The 26,991-nt window shown below is 39.1% G+C and overlaps 1 protein-coding gene across 7 annotated transcripts in view; it reads right to left on the bottom strand.

The window, feature by feature from the left end:
* Positions 1-26,991, bottom strand: part of TRIQK (triple QxxK/R motif containing) — a 124,057-nt gene that overhangs the window by 50,402 nt on the left and 46,664 nt on the right. For 3 of the 7 annotated variants that reach the window (XM_071554192.1, XM_071554188.1, XM_071554189.1), the window contains exons 3-4: positions 19,556-19,641; positions 75-5,750 (exon numbers count right to left, since the gene is read on the bottom strand). In XM_071554192.1, coding sequence (XP_071410293.1) covers positions 5,637-5,750; positions 19,556-19,641 — 200 coding nt within the window. In that variant the 3' untranslated portion in view covers positions 75-5,636. Of the gene's footprint in view, positions 1-74; positions 5,751-19,555; positions 19,642-26,991 lie in introns of those variants that run through there. The other 4 variants (XR_011697723.1, XM_071554191.1, XM_071554190.1 and 1 more) reach the window with 2 other exon arrangements.

Genomic DNA, 26,991 nt, shown 5'->3' with positions numbered 1-26,991 from the left:
AGTGTCCTATGAAAAATAAGAAGTTGTGGTGGGTCTGATTTGGTATCAGAATTAGCACATGGTGAGTTGTGAGGTGGTTGTCTCCTGCAAGAATTGGCCATTTTACTTTGATTTTCTCACACTCTTGTGTCTGGAGGAACTGAGATAGGCATATGATACCAGATAGTTATCAAACTCCGAATTCCATAGTCACCTTGTGTGGCTGCGCTCTTTTAAATTCCTGCAACCTCTTCATAAAATGGCAAACTGAAGATCTGTATGTTGCTTAGTTTTTCCATGGTTCAGCAAAATGAAGCTCTTTGTAGCTCACATTTATAACTGACCTGCAGACACACTTGCCTGAGAAAATTTGGGCAAAACATGAACTGTGGTCCAGGGTGGCCAGGTTTTATCTGCTGTTTTCAGTTATCAAGCATAAGACAACAGTCAAGCCCATTCACTGACTAGTCAGGTATTTATTTGTGGTTTTAACATACAAAACCAGTATAACAATTATGGAAGTTAGAAAAAATATAGCACTGAAAAAATTATTCATTCAGAATGAGAATTGTACTTGAACTATCTTCCACAATCATCAGTTAGTTAATTTGTCCCAATATTTATAGTTCATCATTACAACTGCCAAAACTGGCAACCGCCAGGATTGTTGTCTCAATTAAGGACAGTAAACAGATTGTCCCATTTTTTTTAATGAAAAAATCTAAAATGTAATACTTCACAGTTTAACATGTTTATTCATTTAAACAAGCTAAAAAATAGTGGTGTGACATCTGCTTGAGAGACACTGGTACCTAACATTTTGGCTGTCTCCCCACCAATTTGATTGTGATTAAGAGGGAATAAAAGGATGAGTAGAGGATTCTGTCAATTAAGTGAATTGATGAGCTACAAACAAAATATTTCTTGACTCTTGAAAATGTGTAGAAATACACCTACAAAAATGCATTACAGAAAACTAAGAGCATGATGGGGAAAAGTACTGCAAAATATCTCCATCAGCTCTCAGGGAAAAATATTGTAAGCATAACATCACAGACAATCTTTGCCAGTTTATTCATCTCATGGCTTCATTCCCCAGGGTACAGGCATAATCCATTATAAAATCTTTCAAGAAGCAGTTCCAGTATATTTCTGTCTTAGTAATGTGCCATATTGTTACTTTCTTAGTCATAAGCACCACTAATTATTATGCTACTGTAAGTAAAACTTGAAATGCAATCAAGAGCTGTAGTATCCTGTTTGTTGGCACCCTAACTTGCCTACTCTGCTTTTCAGGTTCAGTCCTTTACAGAGAACTGCCCTGAACACATTTTGGCCTTCACCAACTGGCTCAGTTGTGCCTGACAGGCACAAACCTGTATCACTCAGCACTCTACCGGGAGCTGCTAGCAACATTTTCCTTCTTGAAAGGGCGACATTCAAAACCTGGCTCTTACTCAGCAGATAAGCCTCTTTCATGGTAGCAATTTTCATGGCAATTGTATGAGCAGTTTTGTAGGGCTTTCACTCTATTTTCCTTTAGCATGGTTTAGAAGCATTGTTTAAAAACTGTTTTCAAACAACTTTTAGATCAAATGCTCTAGAGGACACCTAAGTGAACGCAGATGAGTCTGTTTGTGTTGTGGCTATCTGCAGTTCTGTGTTCTGGCATAATCTCACAGTCTACAAGTTGTCTCTGTTACAGCTGATCTGATGCATGGAAGGAGCTATGACAGATCCTGAATTACATGATGTCTATATGATGTGCAACAGTGAACTTTAACCAAAGGATTCCTCAAGAAAAGTTAAAATGTATCTCTAGGATCTACTAGGGAAATGCCTAACATGACTCCTAAGCTTCCAGTAAAATATATTTATGAACTCTAGGTAGTAGAGCTAAAGCCTTTCCTTTGCTACATTCGCTAGAAGCACTAGTAAAACTACTATACTGAAGCTTCTGCCCTGAAACGATCTAGATGCTGCTTCTGCTTTAGTAGGATCCAAGAAAATAGGAAAACCACCGAGGAAAGATTTGCTGAACAAAATCACTGCTAGAAGACTGTTGTGCCTTCCTAACCCGAGACTCTTCCAGACAGGGCATCTGCTCCCACCCACAGCACAAGGACTCAATATAGGCATCTCCTCCACAACTTCTGCTGGAAAGAAATTTAGTTTACTCCACAAGCAGAGGACAACACTACTGATGTCTACCCTTTCCCTAGAGGTGAATATCCTTGAAAAAGCCTGCCCCATTAAGCCATGTTTGCTGTTTAAATTATTTGATCAGCAAACTTTCTCTGAAACAAGCATATAATACTTTTATAATAAAGTCAGTTTGTCTGAAGTGATAGAGCTACATGGATAAACTGTCTGCAGAAAGAGACTTTCTCTGTGGGTATTGAGTAGGATGCCAACGAAAGCCCTCTTCATTAAGTATTCATAGGCCACGTTTAGTTTTAATATGAGTTTAGGGGTTAGAAATGCCTAAAATAATCCAAATATCCTAAAACTGGTATCACTGCTCACTTTTGAACATCATGCTGTTTAGATTTTTTTAATGTTATTTCAAATGTATATATGTAATTCAGTGCATTCAACATTGATAAGAGAACCAAAATAGTAAAAAATCATTTATTCATAAAATAGACACTGAGTAACTCATACAAAGATAGATGATTCAAAACCCAAGAGGCATATTTCAATCTCAGACATAATTAAGAGTAAATTAAGCCACATGTCCCATTAGAAGCTATTGCACTGAAAGAGAAAAAATGTATTTGCTGCAATATTTACCATGTACTTGTATGTACACTGAACAGAAGTCTCTCCAGTTTATCTAAGCAAGAACAAATGTTCCTGTTACATGAGAATAACCTTCCAGTATGTGAAGGGAGCCTACAAGAAAGATGGAGAGGGACTTTTTACAAGAGCATGTATTGGCAGTACAAGAGGGAACCAATTCAAATGAAAAGAGTGTAGGTTTAGATTAGACATTAAAAAAAAGTTCTTTATTCTGAGGGTGGTGAGGCACTGGCATAGATTGCCCACAGAAGTTGTGGATGCCCCATCCCTGGAGGTGTTTAAGGCCAGGTTGAATGGGGCTTAGAGCAACCTGGTCTAGTAGTGAAAGATATCCCTGCCCATGGCAAGGGAGTCGGAACTGGATGGTTTTTGAGGTCCCTTCCAACCCAAACCATCCTATGATTCCATGATTCTATGATCTTTCATAGAATCTTTCAAATCTAAACAAAACCAAGAACCTGCAAACTATCACCCTTGTGGACAATACAGACTCATTAAGCCACACATCAGGGAAGCTTGCCTGAATTATATATATATATATATATATATATATATACACACACACACATGCTTCAGATTTTGTCTGATTCACAATTATGGGAAATGCAATCTTCCTGTTCTAGGGATTTCATGTTCATAAATTTGACAGTAAGAATTGCTTGCTTTTTAACATAACTGATTCAGAGAGCAGGTTATGAGACAACCTGCGTGAAGTGAGTAACTACACATCTTTCTCAGGCCACACATACAGCACTCAGAGAGCTATATGTGGACATTAAGAAAGCAATCCTTCCAGCATCTCATAGAACAAGATTGTTGCTTATGCAAAGAAACAGGAGAGGTCTGCAGCTTCTGTGACATGTGGTGAAGCACTGGTGAAGTGAAAGAGGCATTTCACATCCAAGGTGACAGCTAGTGATATGATTTTCCCTCCACTGAAAGTTGGGCCATGGGTCAGATAATGTTTCACCAAAAATTCAACATGTCACTATGCACATGGTCATGTGTGCAAATAGTAGCAGACTATAAGTCATAGGCATGCACATGTTAGGATTTTGAATCTGTAACATAATTAGAAAATGAGAAATATTTGCATACATGTTTCTCTTTCATATTCTTCTTGGAAGACTGTTGTACTCTGAATTTTTAGAGATGTTTTGCATTGCATAAAGTAAATGAGGAGTATGACAGATAAGAAGTGGATCCTTAGAGACTTATAATGTATATGGTCACAATTATTGTATGGTTTAAAAATTAACTGTATTGATCTAAGTTTCTTAAGTGGTAATAATGGAACTGTGTCAATGTAAAAGAAATATATTTTCCATTACAGTATTTGCTGTGATTTGTACTCCTTTGTCTTCAAAATCACTCTAAGAAATCTTAGTCAGGCATCTCTGGAACAAGACAGTAAGTATCTCAGTTGCAATTAAACCTAACATTCAGCCCTTAAACCGGCATCAAAGGTAAAGCCAAGCTAGTTTGCTAATAAAACTTCTGAATTATGACAACTTTTCTGGAAGTCAGTCTTCCTAACCTCCTTGCCACATTCAGCACCAATGTCTCTATGCTTTTCTTGATATCAAACTGAATCTGAACTAGGGAATAAGTGACCACATGTTTAAAGGGATCAAACCTGAACTTCTACTCCACAAGCTCAGTTATATGCCAAACTCAAAGCAGAACAGGATAAAGCCAGAATTGTAAAGCTCCCAGCAGCTGCTCTGGCATACCAATTTCTTCCAGTGACTTGTGGCTATCAAAGGGATCATAAATGTTATCTACAGTGCATATTTAGAAAGGTACTTTGCAAGAACTGAAGCATGTCATGGAGCTAAGATTTACCCAATTACTACTACACCTGAAAACCAAAGTGGTTTCTTATTACTTGCAACTTCTCACATTAGTTTGATGATTAAAATGATTGTACAGCCGAAAAGGAACATTTTTTTACAACATGCCCCTAACAGGTAGAGCAAGTTGATACCAGAACGATCAGGAAGAGTATAATTAAAATACAATTTTGACTTTATATTAATAATAGAGCAATACACTAATTAAAACCAACATCAACTCAACTTTCTATTTACACTAGTTCACACAGCACAGGAGGCAAAAGAACTGTGTTTCAGAAGCATATGTGAATGTTAGAGCTTCTGTCATCCAGGTGCCATTTCTAACAGAACACATGTGTGCTGAACAGTTGGCAAAAGAATGAAAAAGATTACTGCAGATATATGGGCACACAGAATCTGGGATGACATAAAATTAAGTCCATATAGAAAGTGACAGACTGCTTCTAAAAAGGTATTTTTTCTCTACAATTTCTTCCATTTTCATGCGTGTGCACACATGCCCAAGAAAGATTAAAAGGGAGAGAAAGGATGAGGGGCTTTTGATATATTTTAAATACAAAGGAAGAAAAGGCTTTTTATTTGGTATTTTTGTTTTCTTTTGGAAAAGGAAACTAATTTGGTTATTAGGAAGCTTTGATTCCTAAGTTTGGTCAAGGCAGACACTCCTTCTCTGAAGTCAGCATCAATACCTATGATAATAATAGCACCTGTCTTTTGACATCAAAGTTCTCAGCCTGAGAAAAAATAATGTAAACAATAAACTTCATTTATTGTACTGTTGCTCCTGGTCTTGGTGTTAATCAAATACACTTGGCCAGGCATAAGTGTTCTTATTTTGAAGATCTGGAATGTAAAAATGAGTGACGTATTGCAAAACTTTCTTATGAATTTGGACTGCAAGAAATGGCATCGTTTACTGTCTCACAGTGAAGGGACTGTGTGTTCCAATGAAGTTTTGTTGAAGCTGAAGAAATCTTGGTGATAGACTCACTGCATCTGCTAGTTTCCATCCGGATCCAGATCAAGGTCAACTTCAGTGGAAATGTTAAGATAAAAGAAAGCATAGAAAGCCAACAAAAATACCAGTATAGCTGCAAGGACAAGGGCAACTTCCTGTAGAAATAAAAGAAAAACATAAACAAAACCTGTTAGAAGTAATACCATATTTTCAGATTAACCAGGAATAAATATTATTTCCCTTCTATAATGCACATCAAAATAACACAAGACATATAACTGTGTAAGGTATTGTTGCTTTAATGATTTCTTTTTTTGATTATCATTTCAAATATTGTAAAATCCATTCACTTAATAAAGATTTTGGTGAGTCATATATATTACCAGAAAAAGGGTATTCGGCTTTAAAATCCTTAGTCTGATGCAGAAATAGGAGCTTTACATACTTTTATTATGCTATTCCTTCTTTTTTAAAAGACAGAATTCATAAACCACAGTTTTGAACACAAATTTAAGTTATGAATTTACACTGTGAATTTTGATGTTTTCTAGCAATATGTTACTGCTTTTTGCCAACAAATTTGTAATTTTTTAATGAAGCAAACACAGTATGGTGGAAGTCAATGAAAATTGCTACCTCTACCTCCCAGCCTCCTGGCATACATTACAATATGGAGCTACAAAATCCTTCAGAACTGGATGAAACTTTTCTTCCTTCCTCTTTGCAGCAATAAGGCAAAAAGCACAACAATTTGCACTTGTGCTTGCCTGTCTTCCCATAAAATATTGCAACTTGCTGCATCTTCCTTAATTAACATAAAAGAGTCTTCCAGAGTATACATGATTTATAGCAGCTTTTAGAAGCAGAAAAATGTTTTTGTACTACACGTCATACTTGTTAAGTGATTGCCTATCATCTTTAAGGCTGGACTTTGTTAAGCTCTGGCTTTAGATCTCATATAATAAAACATAGTATGATCATCTTCTTTGTAACACTACATTCAAAGTAACATTATTTCAAATTTTTAAGTTTTTATTTTTCTGTAAGGCACAGCACACTTTACACTAGTTCAGATTTTCCTTATCATCATGATTTATTTTTAAAATTGTGCACTGAGATTCTCCAAAGGAACATCTTAGTTTGTACCTCCAGAACTCATTTTCCCTCTACAAAAAGAATCAACAACCTCCATTCCATATCTCAGCTTCATGTTAAGGTACAAAACAACTACACCAGAACAATCCCACTGGACACTTAAAAGGAGAGAAGAAAAACAGTTCAGTGACTTTATAACAACTAATCTAAATTGGTACAGAAGATCATAGAATCATAGAATGAACTGGGTTGGAAGAGACCTCCGAGATGATCAAGTCCAACCCTTGGTCCAACACCACTGTGATTACTAGATCATGGCATGAAGTCCCACATCCAGTCTCATCTTAAAAACCTCCAGAGACAGAGAATTCACCACCTCTCTGGGCAGCCCATTCCAATGCCTGACCACTCTCTCTGTAAAGAATGTCTTTCTAATATCCAACCTAAACCTCCCCTGGCACAGCTCAAGCCCCTGTCCTCTTGTCCTACTGTTGGTTGCCTGAGAGAAGAGACCAAACCCCACCTGGCTACAACCTCCTTTCAGGCAGTTGTATATAGAGTGATAAGGTCACCCCTGAGCCTCCTCTTCTCCACACGAAACAAACCCAGCTCCCTCAGCCTCTCGTCGTAGGACTTGTGCTCAAATTCACCAGCCTCATTGCTCTTCTCTGGATCTGCTCCAGCACCTCAATATCTTTCCTGAACTGAGGGGCCCAGAACTGAACACAATACTCAAGGTGTGGCCTCACCAACGCTGAGTACAGGGGAAGGATTACTTCCCTCGTCCTGCTTCCCACACTATTCCTGATCCAGGCCAGGATCCCACTGGTCTTCTTGACCACCTGGGCACACTGCTGGCTCATGTTCAGCCTCCTGTCAATCCAAACCCCCAGGTCCCTTTCTGCCTGGCCGCTCTCCAGCCACTCTGTCCCCAGCCCGTAGCCCTGCATGGGGTTATTGTGGCCAAAGTGCAGGACCTGGCGCTTGGCCCTATTGAACTTCATCCCACTGGAATCAGCCCATCTCTCCAGCCTATCCAGGTCCCTCTGCAGAGCCCTCCTGCCTTCCAGCAGGTTGACACTCCCTCCCAACTTGGTGTCATCAGCAAATTTGCTAATGATGGATTCAATCTCCTCATCTAAGTCATCAATAAAGATGTTCAACAAAACCGGTCCCAGCACTGATCCCTGGGGGACACCACTAGTGATTGGCTGCCAAGTGGATGCAGCCTCAGCACTCTCTGGGCCAGGCCCTCCAACCAGTTCTTAACCCAGCAGTTCTTAACCCCTGCCAGCTTTTCCAGGAGTATATTATGGGAGACAGTGTCAAAGGCCTTGCTGAAGTCCAGATAGACCACATCCACAGCCTTCCCCTCACCTACCAGGTGGGTTACCTGATTACAAAAGGAGATCAGGTTGGTCAGACAGGACCAGCCCCTCCTAAACCCATGCTGGCTGTGTCTGATCCCTTGTCCATCCTGAAGGTGCTGTGTGATTGCACTCAGGATGATCTGCTCCATAACCCTGCCAGCACCGAGGTCAGGCTGACAGGCCTGTAGTTGCCTAGGTCCTCCTTGCAGCCCTTTTTTGTGGATTGGTGTGACATTAGCCAACCTCCAATCTTCTGGCACCTCCCCAAAGAGCCAGGACTGTTGGTAGATGATGGCAAGCCACTTGGCAAGCTCTACCGCCAGCTCCCTCATCACCCTGAGGTGGATCCATCTGGCCCCATAGACTTGTGGGGATCCAAGTGGCTCAGTAAGTCACTATTTCCTCCTGGAATATAGGGGGGCCATTCAGCTCCCTGTCTCTGTCTAGAAGCTCAGGAGGCTAGTTGTCCAGAGGCCCACCTGTTTCGCTGGTGAAAACTGAGGTAAAGTAGGTGTTAAGTATCTTAGCCTTCTCCTCATCTCTGGTAACTATGTTCCCCTCCAAGTCCAACAAATAATGTTTTTGTTATCCCTAACAGAAGTAGCTAAATTGATTTCAAATTGCACTTTTGCCTAATTTTCTTCCTACATAACCTAACTGTATTCCTAAATTCTTCATGAGTAGCCAACTCTTTTTTCCACAGTTGGTAAGCTCTCTTCTTTTCCCTAATTTCTTTGAGAATCTCCCTGTTCAACCAGGCTGGTTGTCTTCCCTGCTGGCTTGCCTTTCAGCATACTGGGACAGCCTGTTCCTGCACATTCAAGACTTCCTTTGTGAAGCACATCCATCCCTACCGTACCCCCATGTTTTCAAGGGTTGTTTCCCAGGACATGCTCTGGCTCATCATCCTCTGAAATAGGCTGAAATCTGCCCTCTGGAAGTCCAGTGTACAGGTTTTATTGATGGACCTCCTTGCATCTCTTAGTATTGAGAACTCTTATTATTTCATGGTTGCTATGTCCCACACTGTCTCAGACCACTAAATCATCCACCAGCCTCTCTCTGTTTGTAAATAGCAGGTCTAGCAGGGCCCCACCCTGGTACGTTCATTTACCAGCTGAAGCAGGAAATTATCCTCTATACACTTTAGAAATCTCCTAGACTGCCTCTTCTCTGCTGTGTTGAGCTCCCACCAGTTATCTGGCAGATTAAAGTAACCCACAAGAACAAGGGCTGGCGATTTTGAGACATCCACCAGCTGCCTGTAGAATAATTCATCCCCTTCCTCATCCTGGTTGGGTGGTCTGTAACAGACTCTCATCAGGATGTCAGCATTGTTGGCTGATTCTGATCCACAGGCACTCAACCTTATTCATTACTGACCTTGAGTTCTACAGAGTCAGGAGACTCTCTAACATACAGAGCCACCCCTCCACCTCTCCTACCCTGCCTGTCCTTTCTGAAGAGCTTGTAGCCACCCATAGCATCACTCCACATCAAACCTAACTCTGTCCCAGTGGGATTGAAAGGAGATGCCTACACCTCACCCAGACAGTAAGAAACTGGTTACCATCCAAGGACAGAATCTGACCCTCTGGTGTAAGATCCAGTGTCCTCTATGAGAGGTCAGGCGAATTCTTCCCCAAAATGCCCATTTCTTGCCTTAGACTAGAAAGGGAGCATATCTCTGGTGCACACTGTAGGATGAATCCTATGCAGCATCTCTAGGAGACCAGCTTTTTGTGTACACTGCCATGAAGGAGTTAAAACTATGTATTTCATTTTTTAAAGTCAGCCCATAATCTGGCATTCTTCTATAGAACAGCATTTCATTTGCATTTACATGAATGTATTATATAGTTTATCAGAATGTTGGATCAATAATTCAACATATGCCATCTAATAAATTTTGAAATACTACTGCCTAGTTGGTGTATGTTCTATAGGGGCATATTCTTTGTCCTATAGAAACCTCTGCCTTACATTTTATATGGATGATTAATTGAGATGTACTTTAAATTTGTTTTACCCCATTAAAATTGCTTCTGGAAATCTGCCGAGGCTGTTGACTACAGATTTCAACTACATTTTCCTCTTAGAATTATATACTCCTCTGAACTTCATCCTCTTGATTTCATACGATTTGATTAAAAAAAAGTACATCTAATTCACTATTAAAGGAAAGTGATTTTTGCTTTGTTGCAGTTGCAACACGTCAGTATCTGACAAAAGGGCATGGCAGCATCAGACAGGTTTCATTTATTTCCTTGTATCCACAGCTGTGCTCCCAGACCCATCTGGCCACACAGCTACTAATCTTAAGAGGATGTAATAAACAAGTGACATACAACTGCAAGCTCCATCTGCTCAGGAGAGTGGACAACAAAACTGCACAATGCAGGCACCATTCACACTTGACACAGAGAGCAAATTCATTCCAGTATTGAAAAGTTTTTTCCCTAGTTTGGATGCCATGCTTGCCATGCTTTCTGTTTTACAATAGATTCACCTTTCCCCTCCTTTCTCCCCAGTTTCCCTTATGAAATGCTGTGGCAGGAACGCCAAAATTTTGGGGACTCTTTGCATTAAAGATTTGTTTCAAAGCAAGTGGAATTGGGAAAATCATGAGTTTTATTCTCAGGCTGGCAAAGAGCTGCTTGATGGGAGCAGTTCTTTAATTCCTCTGACTAAGTTTTACAATGAATAACACTGCAAAATAACAATACTACTTTCCTTACATAGCCATTAGGGACTGGGTGGCTGGATCAGTATTTATTATCCCTGGGAATGAAAAGCCTTATTGAAACTCTAGGTTTGAGAATTAACCAAAAATTAATTTTGAGTTACAGAAAAAGGTAGAGTAACAAAAATATCAAATAAATGGCCTAAAAAAGTACATGTGGCTCTCAGCTAGGGATATGTAGTCTCTTAAGAATTGCATCCAGTTTATGAACTTTTACCAACATAAATTTTGCAAGGTAAATAGCAAATGCAAGGCTACACCACTGTACTGTTCTCGCAACAACAGTATATATTGTCATTTTAATTTTTTTAACTTATCATGCTTTGTTCTTTGTATTTTAAGTCATGCATAGAAATGAAATGTTTAAATATTCCCTGCTTGGCATATATAGTTCCCTTTCTCTTGCGCTTTATGGATCATCCCTATCATGCCTCTTCAAAATCCATTTACTCAGAGGATTTCACGATGAATAATTAAAGAATATAGAAGAAGTCCTATAGAAATAAACTTAAAATGATCACACAGTTTTTTTCTCCCTTTTTTTTCTTTTATATCATGGTACAGACCATTAGGAAACAACATCCCTGCTTTCAAACCCCAAACTATTGTCAAAGAAGCCCTTAAAAAGGAACAGAATTTTCCATTATATTCTCTTATATTTAGAGTAATATTTGTAGAACCCTACAGCTTGGTTATGTTTTTCAGAAAATTTTCATAACGGAAATACGTGCCATTACAGCATAACGTAGATTTAATTCTCCTTTCATTTTTGTCAGTTTTATGTCTCTCATGCCAAAATACTTTGATAATGTCCTCAAATTCACCCTGATGGATCAAGTGGCAGAACTAAGATCTAAACAAGAATAATCAGGAGACGGGGTGAGGAAAAAAGGTTGGCTACAATAACACAAATCTGGACACTGTGTATGGCAGCATCATATCTTACACATACAGAGGAATATCATACTTTCAGGAAATTTCACTTTTTAAATATATTTTTTATTGATATCAAGAGAGAATGATACCTTTTTTACCTGAAAGCAACTTAAAACTAGGTGAAAGAGTACCACAAATTGCTGGTTTTGAAATACTAAACTATCCCTGCCTCTTTCTGATAAGGAATGAAAATAAAATCATGCTGATCCAGGATACCTGTAAAAATAAAACCAACATATATGGACTTGACAATCAATCTTTTTATCTCATATAATTTTTAACTGAAGACTTGATCTGGACATTCACTGTGACTGTTTTTTAGAGTTTCAACAAAATCATATTTAAAAATGGATGTTTACTTCCTTAATGCAGCACATTCTATAGCTAACAGAAGGTAACAAAAGTAACTTATTAAATTTTATCCACACTTCTTATGTTATAATTTTTTTATTGTAAAAAATGAGATGGAAGAAAGATCATTATTGTCTCAAACAATGAGTACAAAGTGCTATTACAGAGTCATCTAAAAGGCTCGGCCATATGCCCATAAAGCAACAGAATTTGTTTTAATATAGCTAAGTGCAAAATAACATATACAAGTATCAAAGATACAGATAGTGCTTACAAAGTGGCCTTGAAAAACAGTAACTCTAAAAGGTCTTTGGATTTCAGGTGTAACTACTTCCTCAGTGTGATCTCTGGATGTACAAATGCAGAGGGATTTCCAGTAGAGAGATGACTGGTATTTATTTTATCATAGAGAAAAATGAGAGGTAGTTTGGTTACAGCATATAAGTATATACACCTGTATTTAAGTAAGGCACTTCACAGTGTGGGGTCCTTCTATGCTGTTTGCAAGACCCTCTCAAGGTCTACCTGCAGTTAGATAAGCTCAGTCTTGAAATAAGATGCCATTTTCTAGGAGAAAGAATGATTGACCATTCCAGTTACCTCTTGGGGAAAATATGGACTTCCATGGCTATAAGTCTTTCATCATCAGAACTCTCTCAAAAAAGTACATTTTTATTAGCAATTGGGAATAATACTTCAGCTTGGGCTTGTGTGAAAAGAAGGTCCTGGCTGCCAGCCTTGGAGTTGGCAAACTCAGCCCTCACAGCTGCTCGTCTCCTTCAGGGCCCTGGGAAGACTGGGATTACTTATATGTGGTCAGTGCTATATTCTGAACCCCTGAAGTATCTGGTTATTAAAAGTAATGGCACCTCATGCTTAGCTGCTCGGACTTTTCCATTTGAAGTGTTACATACACTGGTCATAAGCAGAAACATATGCAGGCCTGACAAAGATGTACTATTGCTCCTAGACAGCACAGAAAATCCTTCTAAGCTCTTGCTTGGTGCATCTCGTTCACATGCTCAAACCACCATGATTACTGTATTTATGCGTACAGGTCAGGCAGGGGTCTGATTTTGCACTCTTTGTAAGTGTTGTTTCCCCTCTCTTCCATGTCAAGGTCAGGGATCAAAGCCTGACTACTGGGATGACTGGGAATATCACACTATATTCAATGGTGGCACATTAAGCTGCTCTGCATTTTTGAGGCACATAACCTGATTTGAAGATCCAGTATTTTGGCGATTACAAAGTGCTTGGACTTGTAGGAAGTATTTCGATGAAATTTTATGATCTATAGCATGCAGAAGTCCAGATCAAATGATCTAATAGTCTCTTGTGGCCTTAATTTCTGCAACACTATGAAACTGTATCTTGAGAAGTACAGTTTACTAATTTAGCAGATTATGAACAGCATGAAATTGGAGAATATCCTTTGCCAAAATACACTAGGAATGTCTTGTTATCTATTCATGCCTAGCTTGTCCCAGATGAGATAAACTCTTCATAGTGAGTTAGCTAGCTACACAATAGATTAAGTAGATATGCAAAAGAATGACAGTAAGCTCTCACTTTCTCCTTAGCTCAATCAATGTAGGTTATGGCTAATAATTCTCTATGGAGTGAGTGGTATTCTGCAGTCGATCATGTCTTTGCAAGCACTTTGCAAAAACTACTGTTCAGATTTGTGTCTACCTTTCAACAAGATAGAAAACTTCATCTCCTGTCCCACGGATCACTGATTTGTTCTTGCAGCTTGTGAAAAAAGTCTCTCCCCAAGAACTCCCATTACTTTTGGCCTCTGTCTACCAAACTTGAGCTTCCACATTTCTCAAACTATATGTGTTTGTCACCCTCCTGCTGGCAGCTCTTCCTCATCCACCAAGAGCAGAGTTAGCATCAATGGTGTGAAGACCTTCCTGCTCTACCTAGTAAGGATGAGCAGCTGGGCTTCCACCAGCACAACCCTCCTGTTGGGGGCCAGAGAGAAGGTTCAGAGGCTCCCTTTTCTGCACTGCTACAAAGAATTTTGTTTTACCCAGACACATGCAGCATACTGCTTTCTCTTGGAGTTGTTTCTCGAGAGAGGGGTCCTACTTTTCCAAGAGACACAGTATATTTTGGCACTGTCTACATTAGTGTCACATATACAAACAGAGCCAGTACAATAGCTCTGCTACAATATTTAATCTTTAAATATGTTTAAAGAGCAAATATTCCTCACCAAGTACTAGGATGGTCACCCTGCTCGAACTAACTTTTGATAGTTATTAATGCTCAGCTGCTTCTCTGACATTATCAACAGAGATAAAATCTCTCATTGGGGAAATTAAAAAGTACTAAATGGCAGTGACTGAAAGAAACTTTGTTACTTTAAACCTTGCATTAAAATGACAAGGCAATCAAAGTTTGACAAGAAGAGCTAATTAGTATGCCAGCGATGAAATGTGAAGGATCTCTGGGGGATTGGTTCTGAAAAGTTTTATGTCATTTATGGGGACTTTTCTTTTAGCTAATGTTGTCAGCTCTCATGGTGAAATACACAACAGTTGAATTTCATTATCTTCATATAAATTAAGGACTAAAATCCCTTTACATTTTCTAGTCTTCTTTTTTTCCCCCCTAAAAACTAGATTATCTTAGTTTACAGCCAGGCATTTAAGTTCTTCAGGACACTATGCAAAAATACTCTAGAGTTATCAATGACAAAAAATCATATTGTTTTAAGTGCCTGTATGGTACTTTTTGTGTTAGGTATTTCACAGAACTATAAAAATATTCTTTTTTCCCAGAAAGCTTATAATGCTACATGTATCCTTGCTCTACAACATCAACTTAATATTTATAAGAAAATGTTGAAATGCTGTGTACTGCATCATGTACTGAAACCCATATAAACAAATACAATACATGGCAAATACATGTATGTGTGTCTTTTCTTACCAAAGATTTACAAGAATTTTGGACATTTCTACTTAAAGTGTCTACATATTACACTACACTGTAGTAACATTTTTTTTCCCCCCTCAACACAGACTTAAGTTAATCAACCGTCACAGCACAGAATTGGGGCCTACATAACAAAAAACAGACTAAAATCCCAGGCTTTTGAAGGTGAATCATGTTGTTTAGCACCATCACTCATCACCAGGCAGAAGGAGGAGACCTTAAAGACACAGAGGAGTGAAAATAGGTTTCCGCTTGGGGTGGAAGGCAAATCCCTGCATGACCTATCTCACCTCTCCAGGTGTATGGATCTTCACTGACAAGAAGATTCCTGCCCTCAGGAATTTGTGACCTAGGAGACCAGGGTCAAGAAAATGTTGGAAGGAAGACTTTCCCTTGGTCAAGGAGGACTGGGTTAGAGAATACCTAGGCAAACCTGACATCCCCAAGTCCATGGGCCCTGAGTGGATGCATCCGTGAGTGCTGAGAGAGCCGGTGGACACCACAGTGAGACTGCTCACGATCATCTTTGAAAGGTCATGGAGATAGGAGAGTCAGTCTTCAAAAACGGAAAGAAGGAGGACTCAGAGAATCACTGACCCATCAGCCTCACCTCAACCACTAGAAAGGTGATAGAGTGTCTCATTCTGGAGGCCACCTCTATCCTCAGGGATGACAAGAAGGTGATCAGGAGTAGCCAGCATGGATTCACAAGAAGTAACTCATGTGTGACCCACCTGATTGCCTTCTGTGATGAAACTATGTGGAAGGATAAGGATAGAGCAGTGGATATTTTCTACCTCAACTTCAGCAAGGCTTTTGACTCTGTCTCTCAGAACATCCTCAAGGCAAACTCAGCAAGTGTAAACTGGGTGAGTGGACAGTGAGGTGGACTGAGAACTAGCTGAATAGCAGGTTCCAGAGGGTTGTGATCAGTGGCACAGGGTCTAGTGGGAGGCATGTCACTACTGGTGTCCCCATGACTTGGATGAAGGGCAGATGCTTCCTCACAGCAAGATCACTGATGACACAAACCTGGGAAGAGTGGCCGATACCCCAGAGTGCTGTGCAGCCCTTCAAAAGGACCTTCACAGGTTGAAGAGATGGACAGAGAAGAAGCATCTGAAATTCAACAAAGGTAGAGTCCTGCACCTACAGAAGAATAATTCCATGAGCCAGTACAGGTTGGGGGCTGACCTGCTGGGAAGCAGCTCTGTGGAGGACCTGGGAGTATTGGTAGACAACAAGCTTTCCATGAGCCAGCAGTGCCCTTGTGGCTGTGAAAACCAAAGGTATTCTTTGTGCATTAGGAAAAGCACTGCCAGAAGGTTGAGGGAGGTGATCCTGTCGTTCCACTCAGCCCTAGTGAGGCCACATCTGGAGCACAGTGTCCAGTTCTGGGCTCCTCAGGATAGGAGAGACATGGAGCTCCTTGAGTGGGTCCAGCACAGGACAACAAAGGTGACGAAGGGACTGGAGCATCTCTCTTATGAGGAAAGGCTGAGAGAGTGGGCCTGTTCAGACTCAAGAAGAGACATTGAGAGGAGATCTTACCAATGTATATAAATATCTGAAGGGAGGGTGTCAAGAGAATGGAGTCAGGCTCTTTTCAGTGGTGCAAAGCAATAGGACAAGAGGCAACAGGCAGAAACTGATGCATAGGAAGTTCCGCCTGAACACAAGAATTTCTTTACTGTGTGGGTGACTGTGGACTGGAACTGATTGCCCATAGAGGCTGTGGAGTCTCCCTCACTGGAAATAATTAAGAACTGTCTAGACACAATTCTGTGCAATGTGCACTAGGATGACCTTTCCTGAGCAGGGAGGTTTGACCAGATGACCCATTCTGTCATTCTGTTATCAGAAAACTTTTTTAATATGAAGTGACAACTGTGATGATACATTCCCAAAGGAAGAGCTCAGGCACACTCAAAAGCTATAAATATAAGGAAGCCATTAAAGTAATGCACACTCAAGCTTCAAAATAGTATCACAAGTGTACATAACCTGATGGAACTTCAACTCTGCTGATTCTTCTGACAGCCACAGACATGAGGAGTGGTTTAATACCCTGCTTTCACACCAAGCATGAGCTGTCAAGAAATTTTTGTTTAAAAATTTATCCAGAAGACAACAGTGGAGTATGTAGGAGAGAAGCAGAGGATCAGTGTAAGAAGATGGCACTGGGACAGCTGGAAGACCTTAACAATGGATTGAGCAAAAAAAGCCCTGCCTAAGAGAGTGATATAGGTTATGGGGCTGGACAACTAAGCAGCCTTTCCAGCAGCAGGAAGCGCAATATCCCTGCAGACACTCCAGGTGCATCTACTGCCCATGGTGAAGCTCTGCTGAACTGGAGATACAGAGCAGATTGATGAGCTGTCACTGCGAGATGGCAGAGGAGCATGTTTACTCCAAGACATTAAATATGCCTTGTTTCCATGCCGAGCTCTACAGGGTCTGTCAGCAGAAGTGAATAGTTTTATTCTGCAGGGTTTGCCCATATTCTGGTGGAAGCATTGTAACATTTAGTAAGCCTGAGGTTGTTGGCATTAAGCAGGCTCAGTGAGAAGGATGCAAAGGCCCTGCTTTCCTTCCCCCACAAGCATGGCCCCAAAGGGAAAGGTGTTCAACTTACCTTCCTTTTTGCTTCAGCTCTGTCAGCTGTTCTCAGCAATTAGGAAGTAAAGTAAATGACTGTGATCTAGTTTTGGATGATCCAGAGTCATTTTAAGATCCAGGAGAGCAAAAAATATTACAGCCGGAAGACAATATTTTAAAGAGTTTTTTTGGTTTTGTTGTTTGTTTGGTTTGTTTGGGGTTTTTGTTTGTTTTGTTCTGGGGTGGGGTGTTTTTTTGGTTTTTCATTTGTTTTAAGGCAGAGGCAGAATTGCAAATCTGAGACATCACACACTGCAACAACTAGCAGAGCCCAATAAACATAACACCTTATGACTTGAAGAGCATGTGTGTGCCTTGATGGAAAAGCTCATTCCTACCTAGAAGTTAGCTGGTGTTCTGCTACATGGAACACAGTTCTACAAAATAAACTGTTCTTGATTTCTTTACTCACGCATACTTGATTCTTCATTATATATATTTGATTCCATATATGTTTTTCTATTCCCTCTCATTTTTACGGAAGAATTACTTCAGAAAATAAGGAGACGAAACAGATTTTGAAGGACTAAGGCTCATGTTCTTCTCACTTGAGAAAGACATGCAAAAAACGTGTACATTTTAGAAGAACTAGGCTCTACAGTAAGCCTCCAAGTAGAACATCACTTTTAAAAACTCGCATCATTGAAAGTAAACTGAAAAGAAAAAGTAAAATTTAATAAGAAAGGAAGGAAAAGGAACTCAAAAGGTTAATAATCTATCCTTTAAACAAAAAAGGCAAACTACTTTTTCTCATTAAAACCTGACACACAGTACTAACTGAGAAGATTATGTTGTGAAAACATACTGCATCGCATGGTAATGCTTGATCGAGATCAGCAATCAGGAGCAAAAAGAAAGCACTGTTTCGTGATTATAATAGCAAATTCTGGAAGACAACCAAATACATCATCTGGCAGCTCAACAGCTGTTACAGCTTGGTAGTAATACCTTGCATTTGCTATAAGCTATAACTTGAAAAAATTGATTTCTCATCTGCCAGAAACAAGAAAATGTTCTCCTAACATTTCTGAAGTTTTTTACTAGAATACCAAGGTAATTGATCCACTTTGTTTTATTTTGCTCAGGTTTTACCCTTGCTGCTTAGCTAATTGTGTATCAATTAGATTAGAAAAATAAGTTTGAGGGAAAAATACTGAGGGCAACATAAATAAACAATGTGTGTTCAGATAAATCCCATTTTGATGACACACTGGGTAGTGGACAGCAGACAATGTTTCTAATTTTCCTCCTTGCTCATACAGATAGTTGTGATCAGTCAGTCATTATTATACTTCATACCTGCCTGAAAAAGGGACATTTTCACAATAAGGTTTATTTCCTATCCATATGTTTTGCAGTTAGTTAAGCTTTCTTTTTCCAAGGCAGAGGCAGCACATAAGGATGCAGGACTGAGAAAATAATGCTGAGAATTAACAGTACTTAACAAACCCAGTCTTTAAATTAGTACTGGATATAAGATAGGTAGACAAAGAAGGAAGATGTTCAATGTAATTTGTCTAACTACATGAAAACATTAAAGAACTTGTTCTGTGTTTAGATGGACTCTCCAAAAAGATCAGTTTTCTAAGCACACAATACTTTATTCACTTTAAAGTAAGCATGCATCATAACAAGGACATGGACCACTTAAAATCTTTCAGCACTTCAACTATTCAAGTTATTTTAGGGTTAAGTAAAAGCAATTCATCATAAATATTTTAGATTCTAGCATTTTACTTAGATTTTGAAGTGCCATAAACAATATCTCTCAGAAATCAATATTCGTACAGTACATCTAAGGAGAAAAAAACCCCAACATATACACAAAAGTGGTTTAAGCTATCAAAGAGACCTCTACCTTTACGCCTAGTGCAGTTTTCTTGGCCTCTGCTTTTAATCTTGTAGCTCTTAACATAGGCCTGGTTTTCTTATAATCTTGTTTTCCTAGAGTAGAAAAGCATATTAATGAAAATGATGCAAAAAGAATATAAATAATGTGAACTTTTTTTTTCAGTTAAAAGGTCAGATCTGACATTTTGAAAACATCCCACAATACATCATTTTACACAGGAGCTACTCTGTACCACAGGGACTTGATCCATGGAGAAACAATCCTTAAAACAGACAATGACAGCAACAACCAAGAGCCAACAAATCAGCGTAGAACTTATTACTCCAGAGGGACATCAAAATACATATATGGATACATACCCACTATACAATGTTTATTAAATTGTTCAGTAAGCATCAGACAGCAAAAAAGTACATTAAATGTGCATAATGTTTTTCCTTCTGATTTAAATCAAACCAGAATTTTTTGTTAGAATTTTTGCTGGCTACTCATCTCTAATGCATACATGAATGCGCAATACAGGCCATTCTGGTGAATGTAAATGTTTCATTATTCTGAACTGGAACATTATTTGCAGGTATCAGAACTCAGAGAAATGCAGGTCAGTCCAGGTAGGTGTAAATCATTTCTCAACATCATCTGCTTGTAGAAGCATGTTACACAGAATCTTCTAGATGGACTTCTTAGAAGTTACAGGGACTATCTCTTGCAGCCACAGAGTGCAGCCAAGTGCTTGATTACTCCGAGTCCATATGGATTGAGTTCAGAGGAGGTCATGCAGTATTGAGGAATGGTATAAATCATTTAGCTCAACTTAATAATGAAGCATAAAACACTTGATATCTCTCAGGGATATTTCTGCTGTCTGAAAGGCTTGTTACTGCTGCAGTAACTATTATTAATGGTAGCTTCTTTAAGTTAACAGAAGTCAAGGTATAGACCTAGTCAGAAAAGGAGCAGAAGGAAAGGAAGAATCTGTGAAGAAACTGCTCAGAGGGGTAGAGTTTGAATACAACCACTTTGGCTTTTCCAAAACATCCTTTCTATTTTTTCTCTTCTAATGCATACATGCCCTTTTGTCCTTTTTGCCGAGCTACAACTCTTAAAGCATAATGCCTTGCTATTTTTAAATCATTAATTTTACTGATTTGTACATTAGCTCTCATTACTGTTACAGTCAAATAATTTAACCCTTCTTCTAAAACTGTGTCCAAAACAGGCTTGTGTATGCAAAAATCCCGTTTGCTCAACCAGATGTGATCTTACATTCATAGTCAATAATGCAACCTTCTTATTTTATGGTTACACTCAAAACTGGGGTATTACAGTGCAATGACGAAATTCTGAAACATGAATTGGAAAGGAAAGGTCTTCTCCAGTGATACACTGGATTCATGGTAACACATTTCTGCCTTTGTCTACTCTTCCTATCACTCTGCTCACATTAATTACAGAAATCGTCTCTGTAGGATATTGCCGATGCTGAACTTGTATTACAAATTTGATTTCATTGTATAATCTTTCCTTGGCACTAGGGATCATGTATTGTGAAGGTCTCTGTATTATTCTTTGGTCAGGTATTATTCATAAAAGACTTGGAATAACTCAAAAATACTCAATGACAAAAGGAAAAAAAACTGAAACCATGTGTATTGGGGGGGGGGGAAAGGCAGTATATATTCAAGGAACTTTCTTAGAGGACAGAGTGAAGATGACAGAATGACTGACGATTTATGTCTGATGCTCCAACATATTCATCCAGTCAATGCATCTCATTAGCAGGATAGGACCACTACAGCATTATTCTTCAGAATATATATGATATCTAATAATAGGATGCTTCAGAAGTACAGTAATTTTCTTTGAACAGCTAGGGAAAGAATTGCAGAAACCACAATAATAGCTAGGTCCTGAGATGAAGGCAGCCAAAGAAAGAACATGCTTCTTCTCTCTTAAGTCCTGCAGTCATACTTCGGCTATGAAATACTTAAAGAACTCTCAGATTTTCCACTCTAAATGGTAGGAGTTTGTAACTCATAAAAATACACTCCAGGCTGAAATTTGGCATAGATATATGCAAGTCTTTAATTTTTTGTTTGTTTGTTGAGAGCCAACTTTTATAAGTGAAGCAGCTGTTCTTACTTGAGAGCAAACTATAGAAATTTATCAATCTGAGATGTCTGAATGTCCTAGTTGAGCAGGAGGGACCAGTTGACACTGTGTGGGGGTGATCAAAGCTGTGTATTCTACCCCCTCTATTCATTCCCAAGGACAATGGGCCATTAGCAGCAGCTGCCCAGGGAGTCATTATCACCTTCACACTCAGCCTGAGGGGGCGGAGCTGCTAATGGGCCATCAACAGTTCAATACCCCCTGGCTCCCAGAGTTAATCACCCATTGTGTGAGTCCCCACCCAGGGGGAGGGACTGGGTGCTCCCTGAGGGTACATAAATGGTGGGTAAGAAGACTTTGGGAACTTCTCGTCGGATCCAGAGGAGCAGCAGGACCTCGACAGGAGGAGATCACCGCTCTCGCCCAGACCACAGCCCGTGCCTGCACCAACAGGTTTTTCATTTCCTTTTGCTCTGGGCTTGGGGGAGCCACAGGGGTCTCAGCACAAGGGCAAACAAACCCCCTTGGGTTTGTGCCCCAGGACACTGGGTTATACTGCTGGGTTTTTGTGAGGTGAAAGCAATTTCCCTTTTGTGTCAGTGTTTTTATTGTAATATTATTATTAAATTTTAGGTCTGACTTATAATCTCTCTCGTGGTGAGTTCATTTCCCCTGCTGGTTTGTCTTTAAACCAGCACACTGAAGCATGAAAAATATCTTCATTTAGAGGTATATAACTGACAAGGGCTAAGTTCATGCTCAGTTCTCATCATTCAGATTTGCTGCCTCCCATCTGGGGTAAATGAAGCAGGACAGTCAGAGGCTTCCCTTCCAGTGACGCAAAGGCATTACATAATGAAAGCTAGAAAACTTTGTAAGTTCCATTAGGAATGGGAAAAAGTCAGCGAGTAAAACCCAATTCCTCTTCCTACCATTGTACATTTTCCCTCCTCTTCTCCAAGGCTCAAATGTGAAGGCAACAAAAGCAGGGGTAAATACTGCAGAGAAGACCTAGTCTGTGAACTACATCTATTGGCAGGACCATGTCTATTCATCAAAAAGGGAAAGCTTATTCATGCTCTTTCACTTGGTTTCAGGCACTCTGCTACTGTTTATTCCAGTATCATGGCTACAACTAAGATTCTACTTATGTAGAGCATACTTCCAGATTTATATTAAGTCTGATATGAACAACTAACTCCCATATATAACAAATAGGCTATTTCAATGATGACTTTAGAGCTGGTAGTTCTCCAAATCCAAGCACCTGACATTAATTTACCACTCTCCTTGCTAAATGTGATTGACAAAAGGAACAAGAAAACTATGGTAGGGATAACAGTCTGAGTCCACCAAGTACAAAAGTTTAAAAAGGGCATCTGTGGACTTCTTTGTAATGAAAGCCAGATTCAGCAATTGTACTAAAAGATTCTTAAAACGTGAACTTTCTGAGGCCTTGGAAAAGACATCTGTACTACAGGACTATAAAGAACTATGAAATGCAAAGCTCCTGCCATGTGAATACTGATCATTACCACCTGGAAAATAAGCAGAAATAAATACTACAGGCTCCCTACAGTCTCCTTTCTTTTGGGTTTGCAAATTCAACCAGTTGGAATACTTATATTCACACTCTTATGTCTTATTGTTTTATCTCACTTATCTTGCAAGCTTTCTTGTACATTTATCTGTCAGAGTCATCAGCTTAAGCTATTTCTTCTTTCCAGTAAATGATTGTCAAAGCCAGTTAAGACAGACTCATCAGACAAAGTCCCATTTGTCTGCTTTACCCAACGCCTATCTGAGACACTGAGTTTTCCTGAGGGAACATATGAAGGCAAGAAGGAGAAGCCAAAAAGATAGAACTGGAAAATTTCCAGACAAAATCTTACTTTCCAGACAAATTCTTTCCTCTTCTACTTCTCATTATTGTTATTGTCATCTCATCTCTTCTCTCAAACTCAAAACTCCTGTGCCAGCTTTCCTTAATTTTTCTATCTCAATTTCTTTGTTTTTTTCTTTTTAATTTTTCCAAGTCTACCACTTCCTTTCCATTTTTAAGGCCAAAGTAGTCGTCCATGATAGGGCAACTTTTCTTACTGACTACAGCTGTTATCTCTGCTTGTCCTGCCTCCTGCCTGATTCTCTCAAGACCAGATGCAAAGATCACCTACCTTTCCATTCAGTGTCTGAAATAGCTTTTGCCCTTCCAAACCTCTCCAGAGCTTGCCTTGCACCTCACCACTCCTTTTCATGCTTTTTGTAGAGTTTTTTCTGCTCCTTTGGTGGCAAAGTGACCTCAACAGCACCTGAAGTAAGTTGTGCTCGGTTTACAGATCTTGCTTTGAAATCTTTCCACAGGTAGAAATGAAGACTATTCTGCTAGCTGTAGGATTAGGTAAGGGTAAAATACCAGGGTTTTTTTAGCTATAGTGTGAAAAATGCCAAAGGATGTCTCCTTCAGAGTGATTATTAGGGATTCATACAATATGCAACAGGAGTTTGTTTCTCTTTGTGCAACTAGGACTAAAAATCTATGGATTTCACAACAATTTATTTAACTTTGTTTAAAAGGGAAATTGAGACCCCATATATCTCCTATTCAATAATTTTAATACATATTAGAGATAACCTGATCTAGTATATTGAATATTCTTTTTAAAGTAAACCTGCCATGACCTGACAATAAATGCAAAAATTAAACTAAATAATACGTATGAGCTAAACAAGTTCATTAAGTTCTGGGTTAATTTTTTTTTCAGTCTACAGAAATACTGTGACACTGCCAGGTAGTATGCATTACACAGTACTTTTGCACATACACCAAGCTCCGTTATACGTGTAACTGAGAATGCAGCATGTTGAGCATAATATTTAAGAATAGTGACTACATTTAAGATTGTATGTAATGATGCTGTTAAGATAAAACCTGAACAAATAAATATAAATTTCCAACTCTTCTAGACATTTACTCTTCCATTGTAACAATAGCTCATTACTGGAATTGAATAATAAACTGAAGACTGCCTCTCTGCTTTTCAATTCATCAGGCTTAAGCAGAAACAGGACTGCATCTTTGGCCTTTGTTGATGCTGCTGTCCAAGCTTATTATCATATGAATATCTAGTTATTGTTTTATAAATGTTCACATTTCGGGAGCTCTCTGCTTTCTTTTCTCTCAGCAGACTTCACAATATCCACCTTCATTATCATCATGTGGCAGCATTGCTCTTCGCCTGCATTTGCTACTTTAAAAATTAATGCACTGCTATTTTCTGAATACTGTACTGAGTAAGCTGCTTATGCGTACATTATGCTATCAAGCAAGCACATGCAGAAAAGCTTCCTAAACTGTTATTCTTTCAGTGAAAATACAGCTGGTTCTGCTTCAAAGGCACTTCTTTTCACCTGCAAATGGACTTGCTCCTATACTTATTCCTCAATTCATTGTCTTTTATTTGTGTCTGCAAATCTTTAATTGCCTTTAATTAGAAAAAAGTAAATTCAGTGCTTTAATCTTGCAAATACATTCAATCATAATTCTGCCTGGGATGAATACCAAGTTCTATTCACTGACTGATCTTTATAACAAAGGTATATAAATTTATTGTCCGTTTATATAGACCACACCAATTAAACCACAATGGAAAACCAAATAGATAAGAGTCAAAATATTTGAAATGAGAAATATGCAATTTAAATTTAATTACTCAGACAAATAATTTCAAAATGAGTTATTTACAGGATGCTAAAAAACCTGTCAGATAGTAAAATCTGCTAATCAGCATTACAGATTTAAAATTCCTTTCAACACTTCCACTATAATTCATAAGAACCAACAACTGCTGTCCTGAATCTTTCTGTGCTGGTGTTACAGTCATAATCAAAACATTAGTAAGATGTTTTCCATACAGCATCAATCATATTTTAAAGTATTGATTAAGGTGTAATAAAACTACTACTACTGGGTAGATTTTAGTAACCAATAGTAGGTTAACTAAAGTACATTAATGTAACTGATCCTGAAACGCATACTAAAATGTATACATAGATAATTAGAAACTAGAGGCAGACTGGCAAGCTTTATTGTTAAACTGAAAGTATGACATCACACACTTGATTAAACTGAAATCAATGTGTTTATTATGAGCACTGATATTAGTGAAGGTTCCAGGAACCTTCCACAAAACCCCACAGAACAAGAAAATGGGCCTCGCATCTTTTCAGGGTTTCCACAGTCTGTCTTCAAGCATTCCCTCTTTTTCCCTGCAGTAACACAGGGAAGGAAAAAATTAGATCTCACTGGCAGGGTTGAAGACCCAAGATGGAGGGAAGGTTCAGTCACATTGTCCTCCACAACCTCCTTATATGAAAGACACAGAAGGTAACGCCCTTTGCACCTGACTTCAGTTTTGGGTGACTGCTAGTTTAGGTCTCTCTTTACTTCTCATAGAGACACTGCTCCAAAGAGTGAACAACGGCAGTATAGGACAACTGTTACTGTCATCAACAACAGACAGTGCCCAAACATGTTCAGAACCCAAGTCTGGTGAGTTGGTTTCACCTCTAAGGTTAAGCAGAATAAATCTGAGCCAAGGAAACTAGATCTAAAGGACAAGTAAAGAAGGAGATTGATTATCTTGATTCAGGACATTTACAGACATGGTCAAATTACCTTTGAAGTAATTATCTAGTACTATAGAGAGAAAATCACAGAGCCATTAAGGCATTGTAAAATACAATGAAAATCACAGTTTGAATTCCACCCTTGCTCAGCTATGACATGGTGGTTCCCAGGCCGGTTACTGACATCTGTACTACAGAGTCACTGTGGTGAAGATGTACGATAATTAGCGCACTGCTTCTTCAGCTATAGTCATGCTTTAAGCTACAGTCTCAAGGGGTCATAGGGTCCAATACTCTGCTCCGAACAGAGCCAACTTCTAAACTGGATTCAAACTGAGTGTCCGCTCCAGTTACTCTGGAAACAAGTCTACCTGAGCTTATCTAGTTGACTTTTGACTATATCCAAAGGTGGAGATTCCACAATCTCTCTGAGTAACCTTTTCCAACACCTGATCATCCTTCTGGTAAAAGTATTTATCACGTACCTAATGGGAATTTCCATGTTCCAACTCGCCTCTTGTCTTACCACTGTACACCTTTGAGAAAAGTAAAGCTTCATCCTGTCTGCAAATTCCTATTAAGTATTTGTAGACAGCAGTAACATCTAAGCTGTCTTTTCGTCTTAAAGCTGAAAAGACAGCTCTTTCAGCCTCTTCCTGTACATCCTGTGCTCCAGAAAGACATCTTGACCTTCACTAAACTGA

This window comes from Pithys albifrons, chromosome 4, assembly GCF_047495875.1.
Source record: "Pithys albifrons albifrons isolate INPA30051 chromosome 4, PitAlb_v1, whole genome shotgun sequence".
NCBI classification, from domain to species: Eukaryota; Metazoa; Chordata; class Aves; order Passeriformes; family Thamnophilidae; genus Pithys; species Pithys albifrons.
Note: the sequence above shows the minus strand (reverse complement) of the source record. Positions and strands in the feature narration are given on the sequence as shown.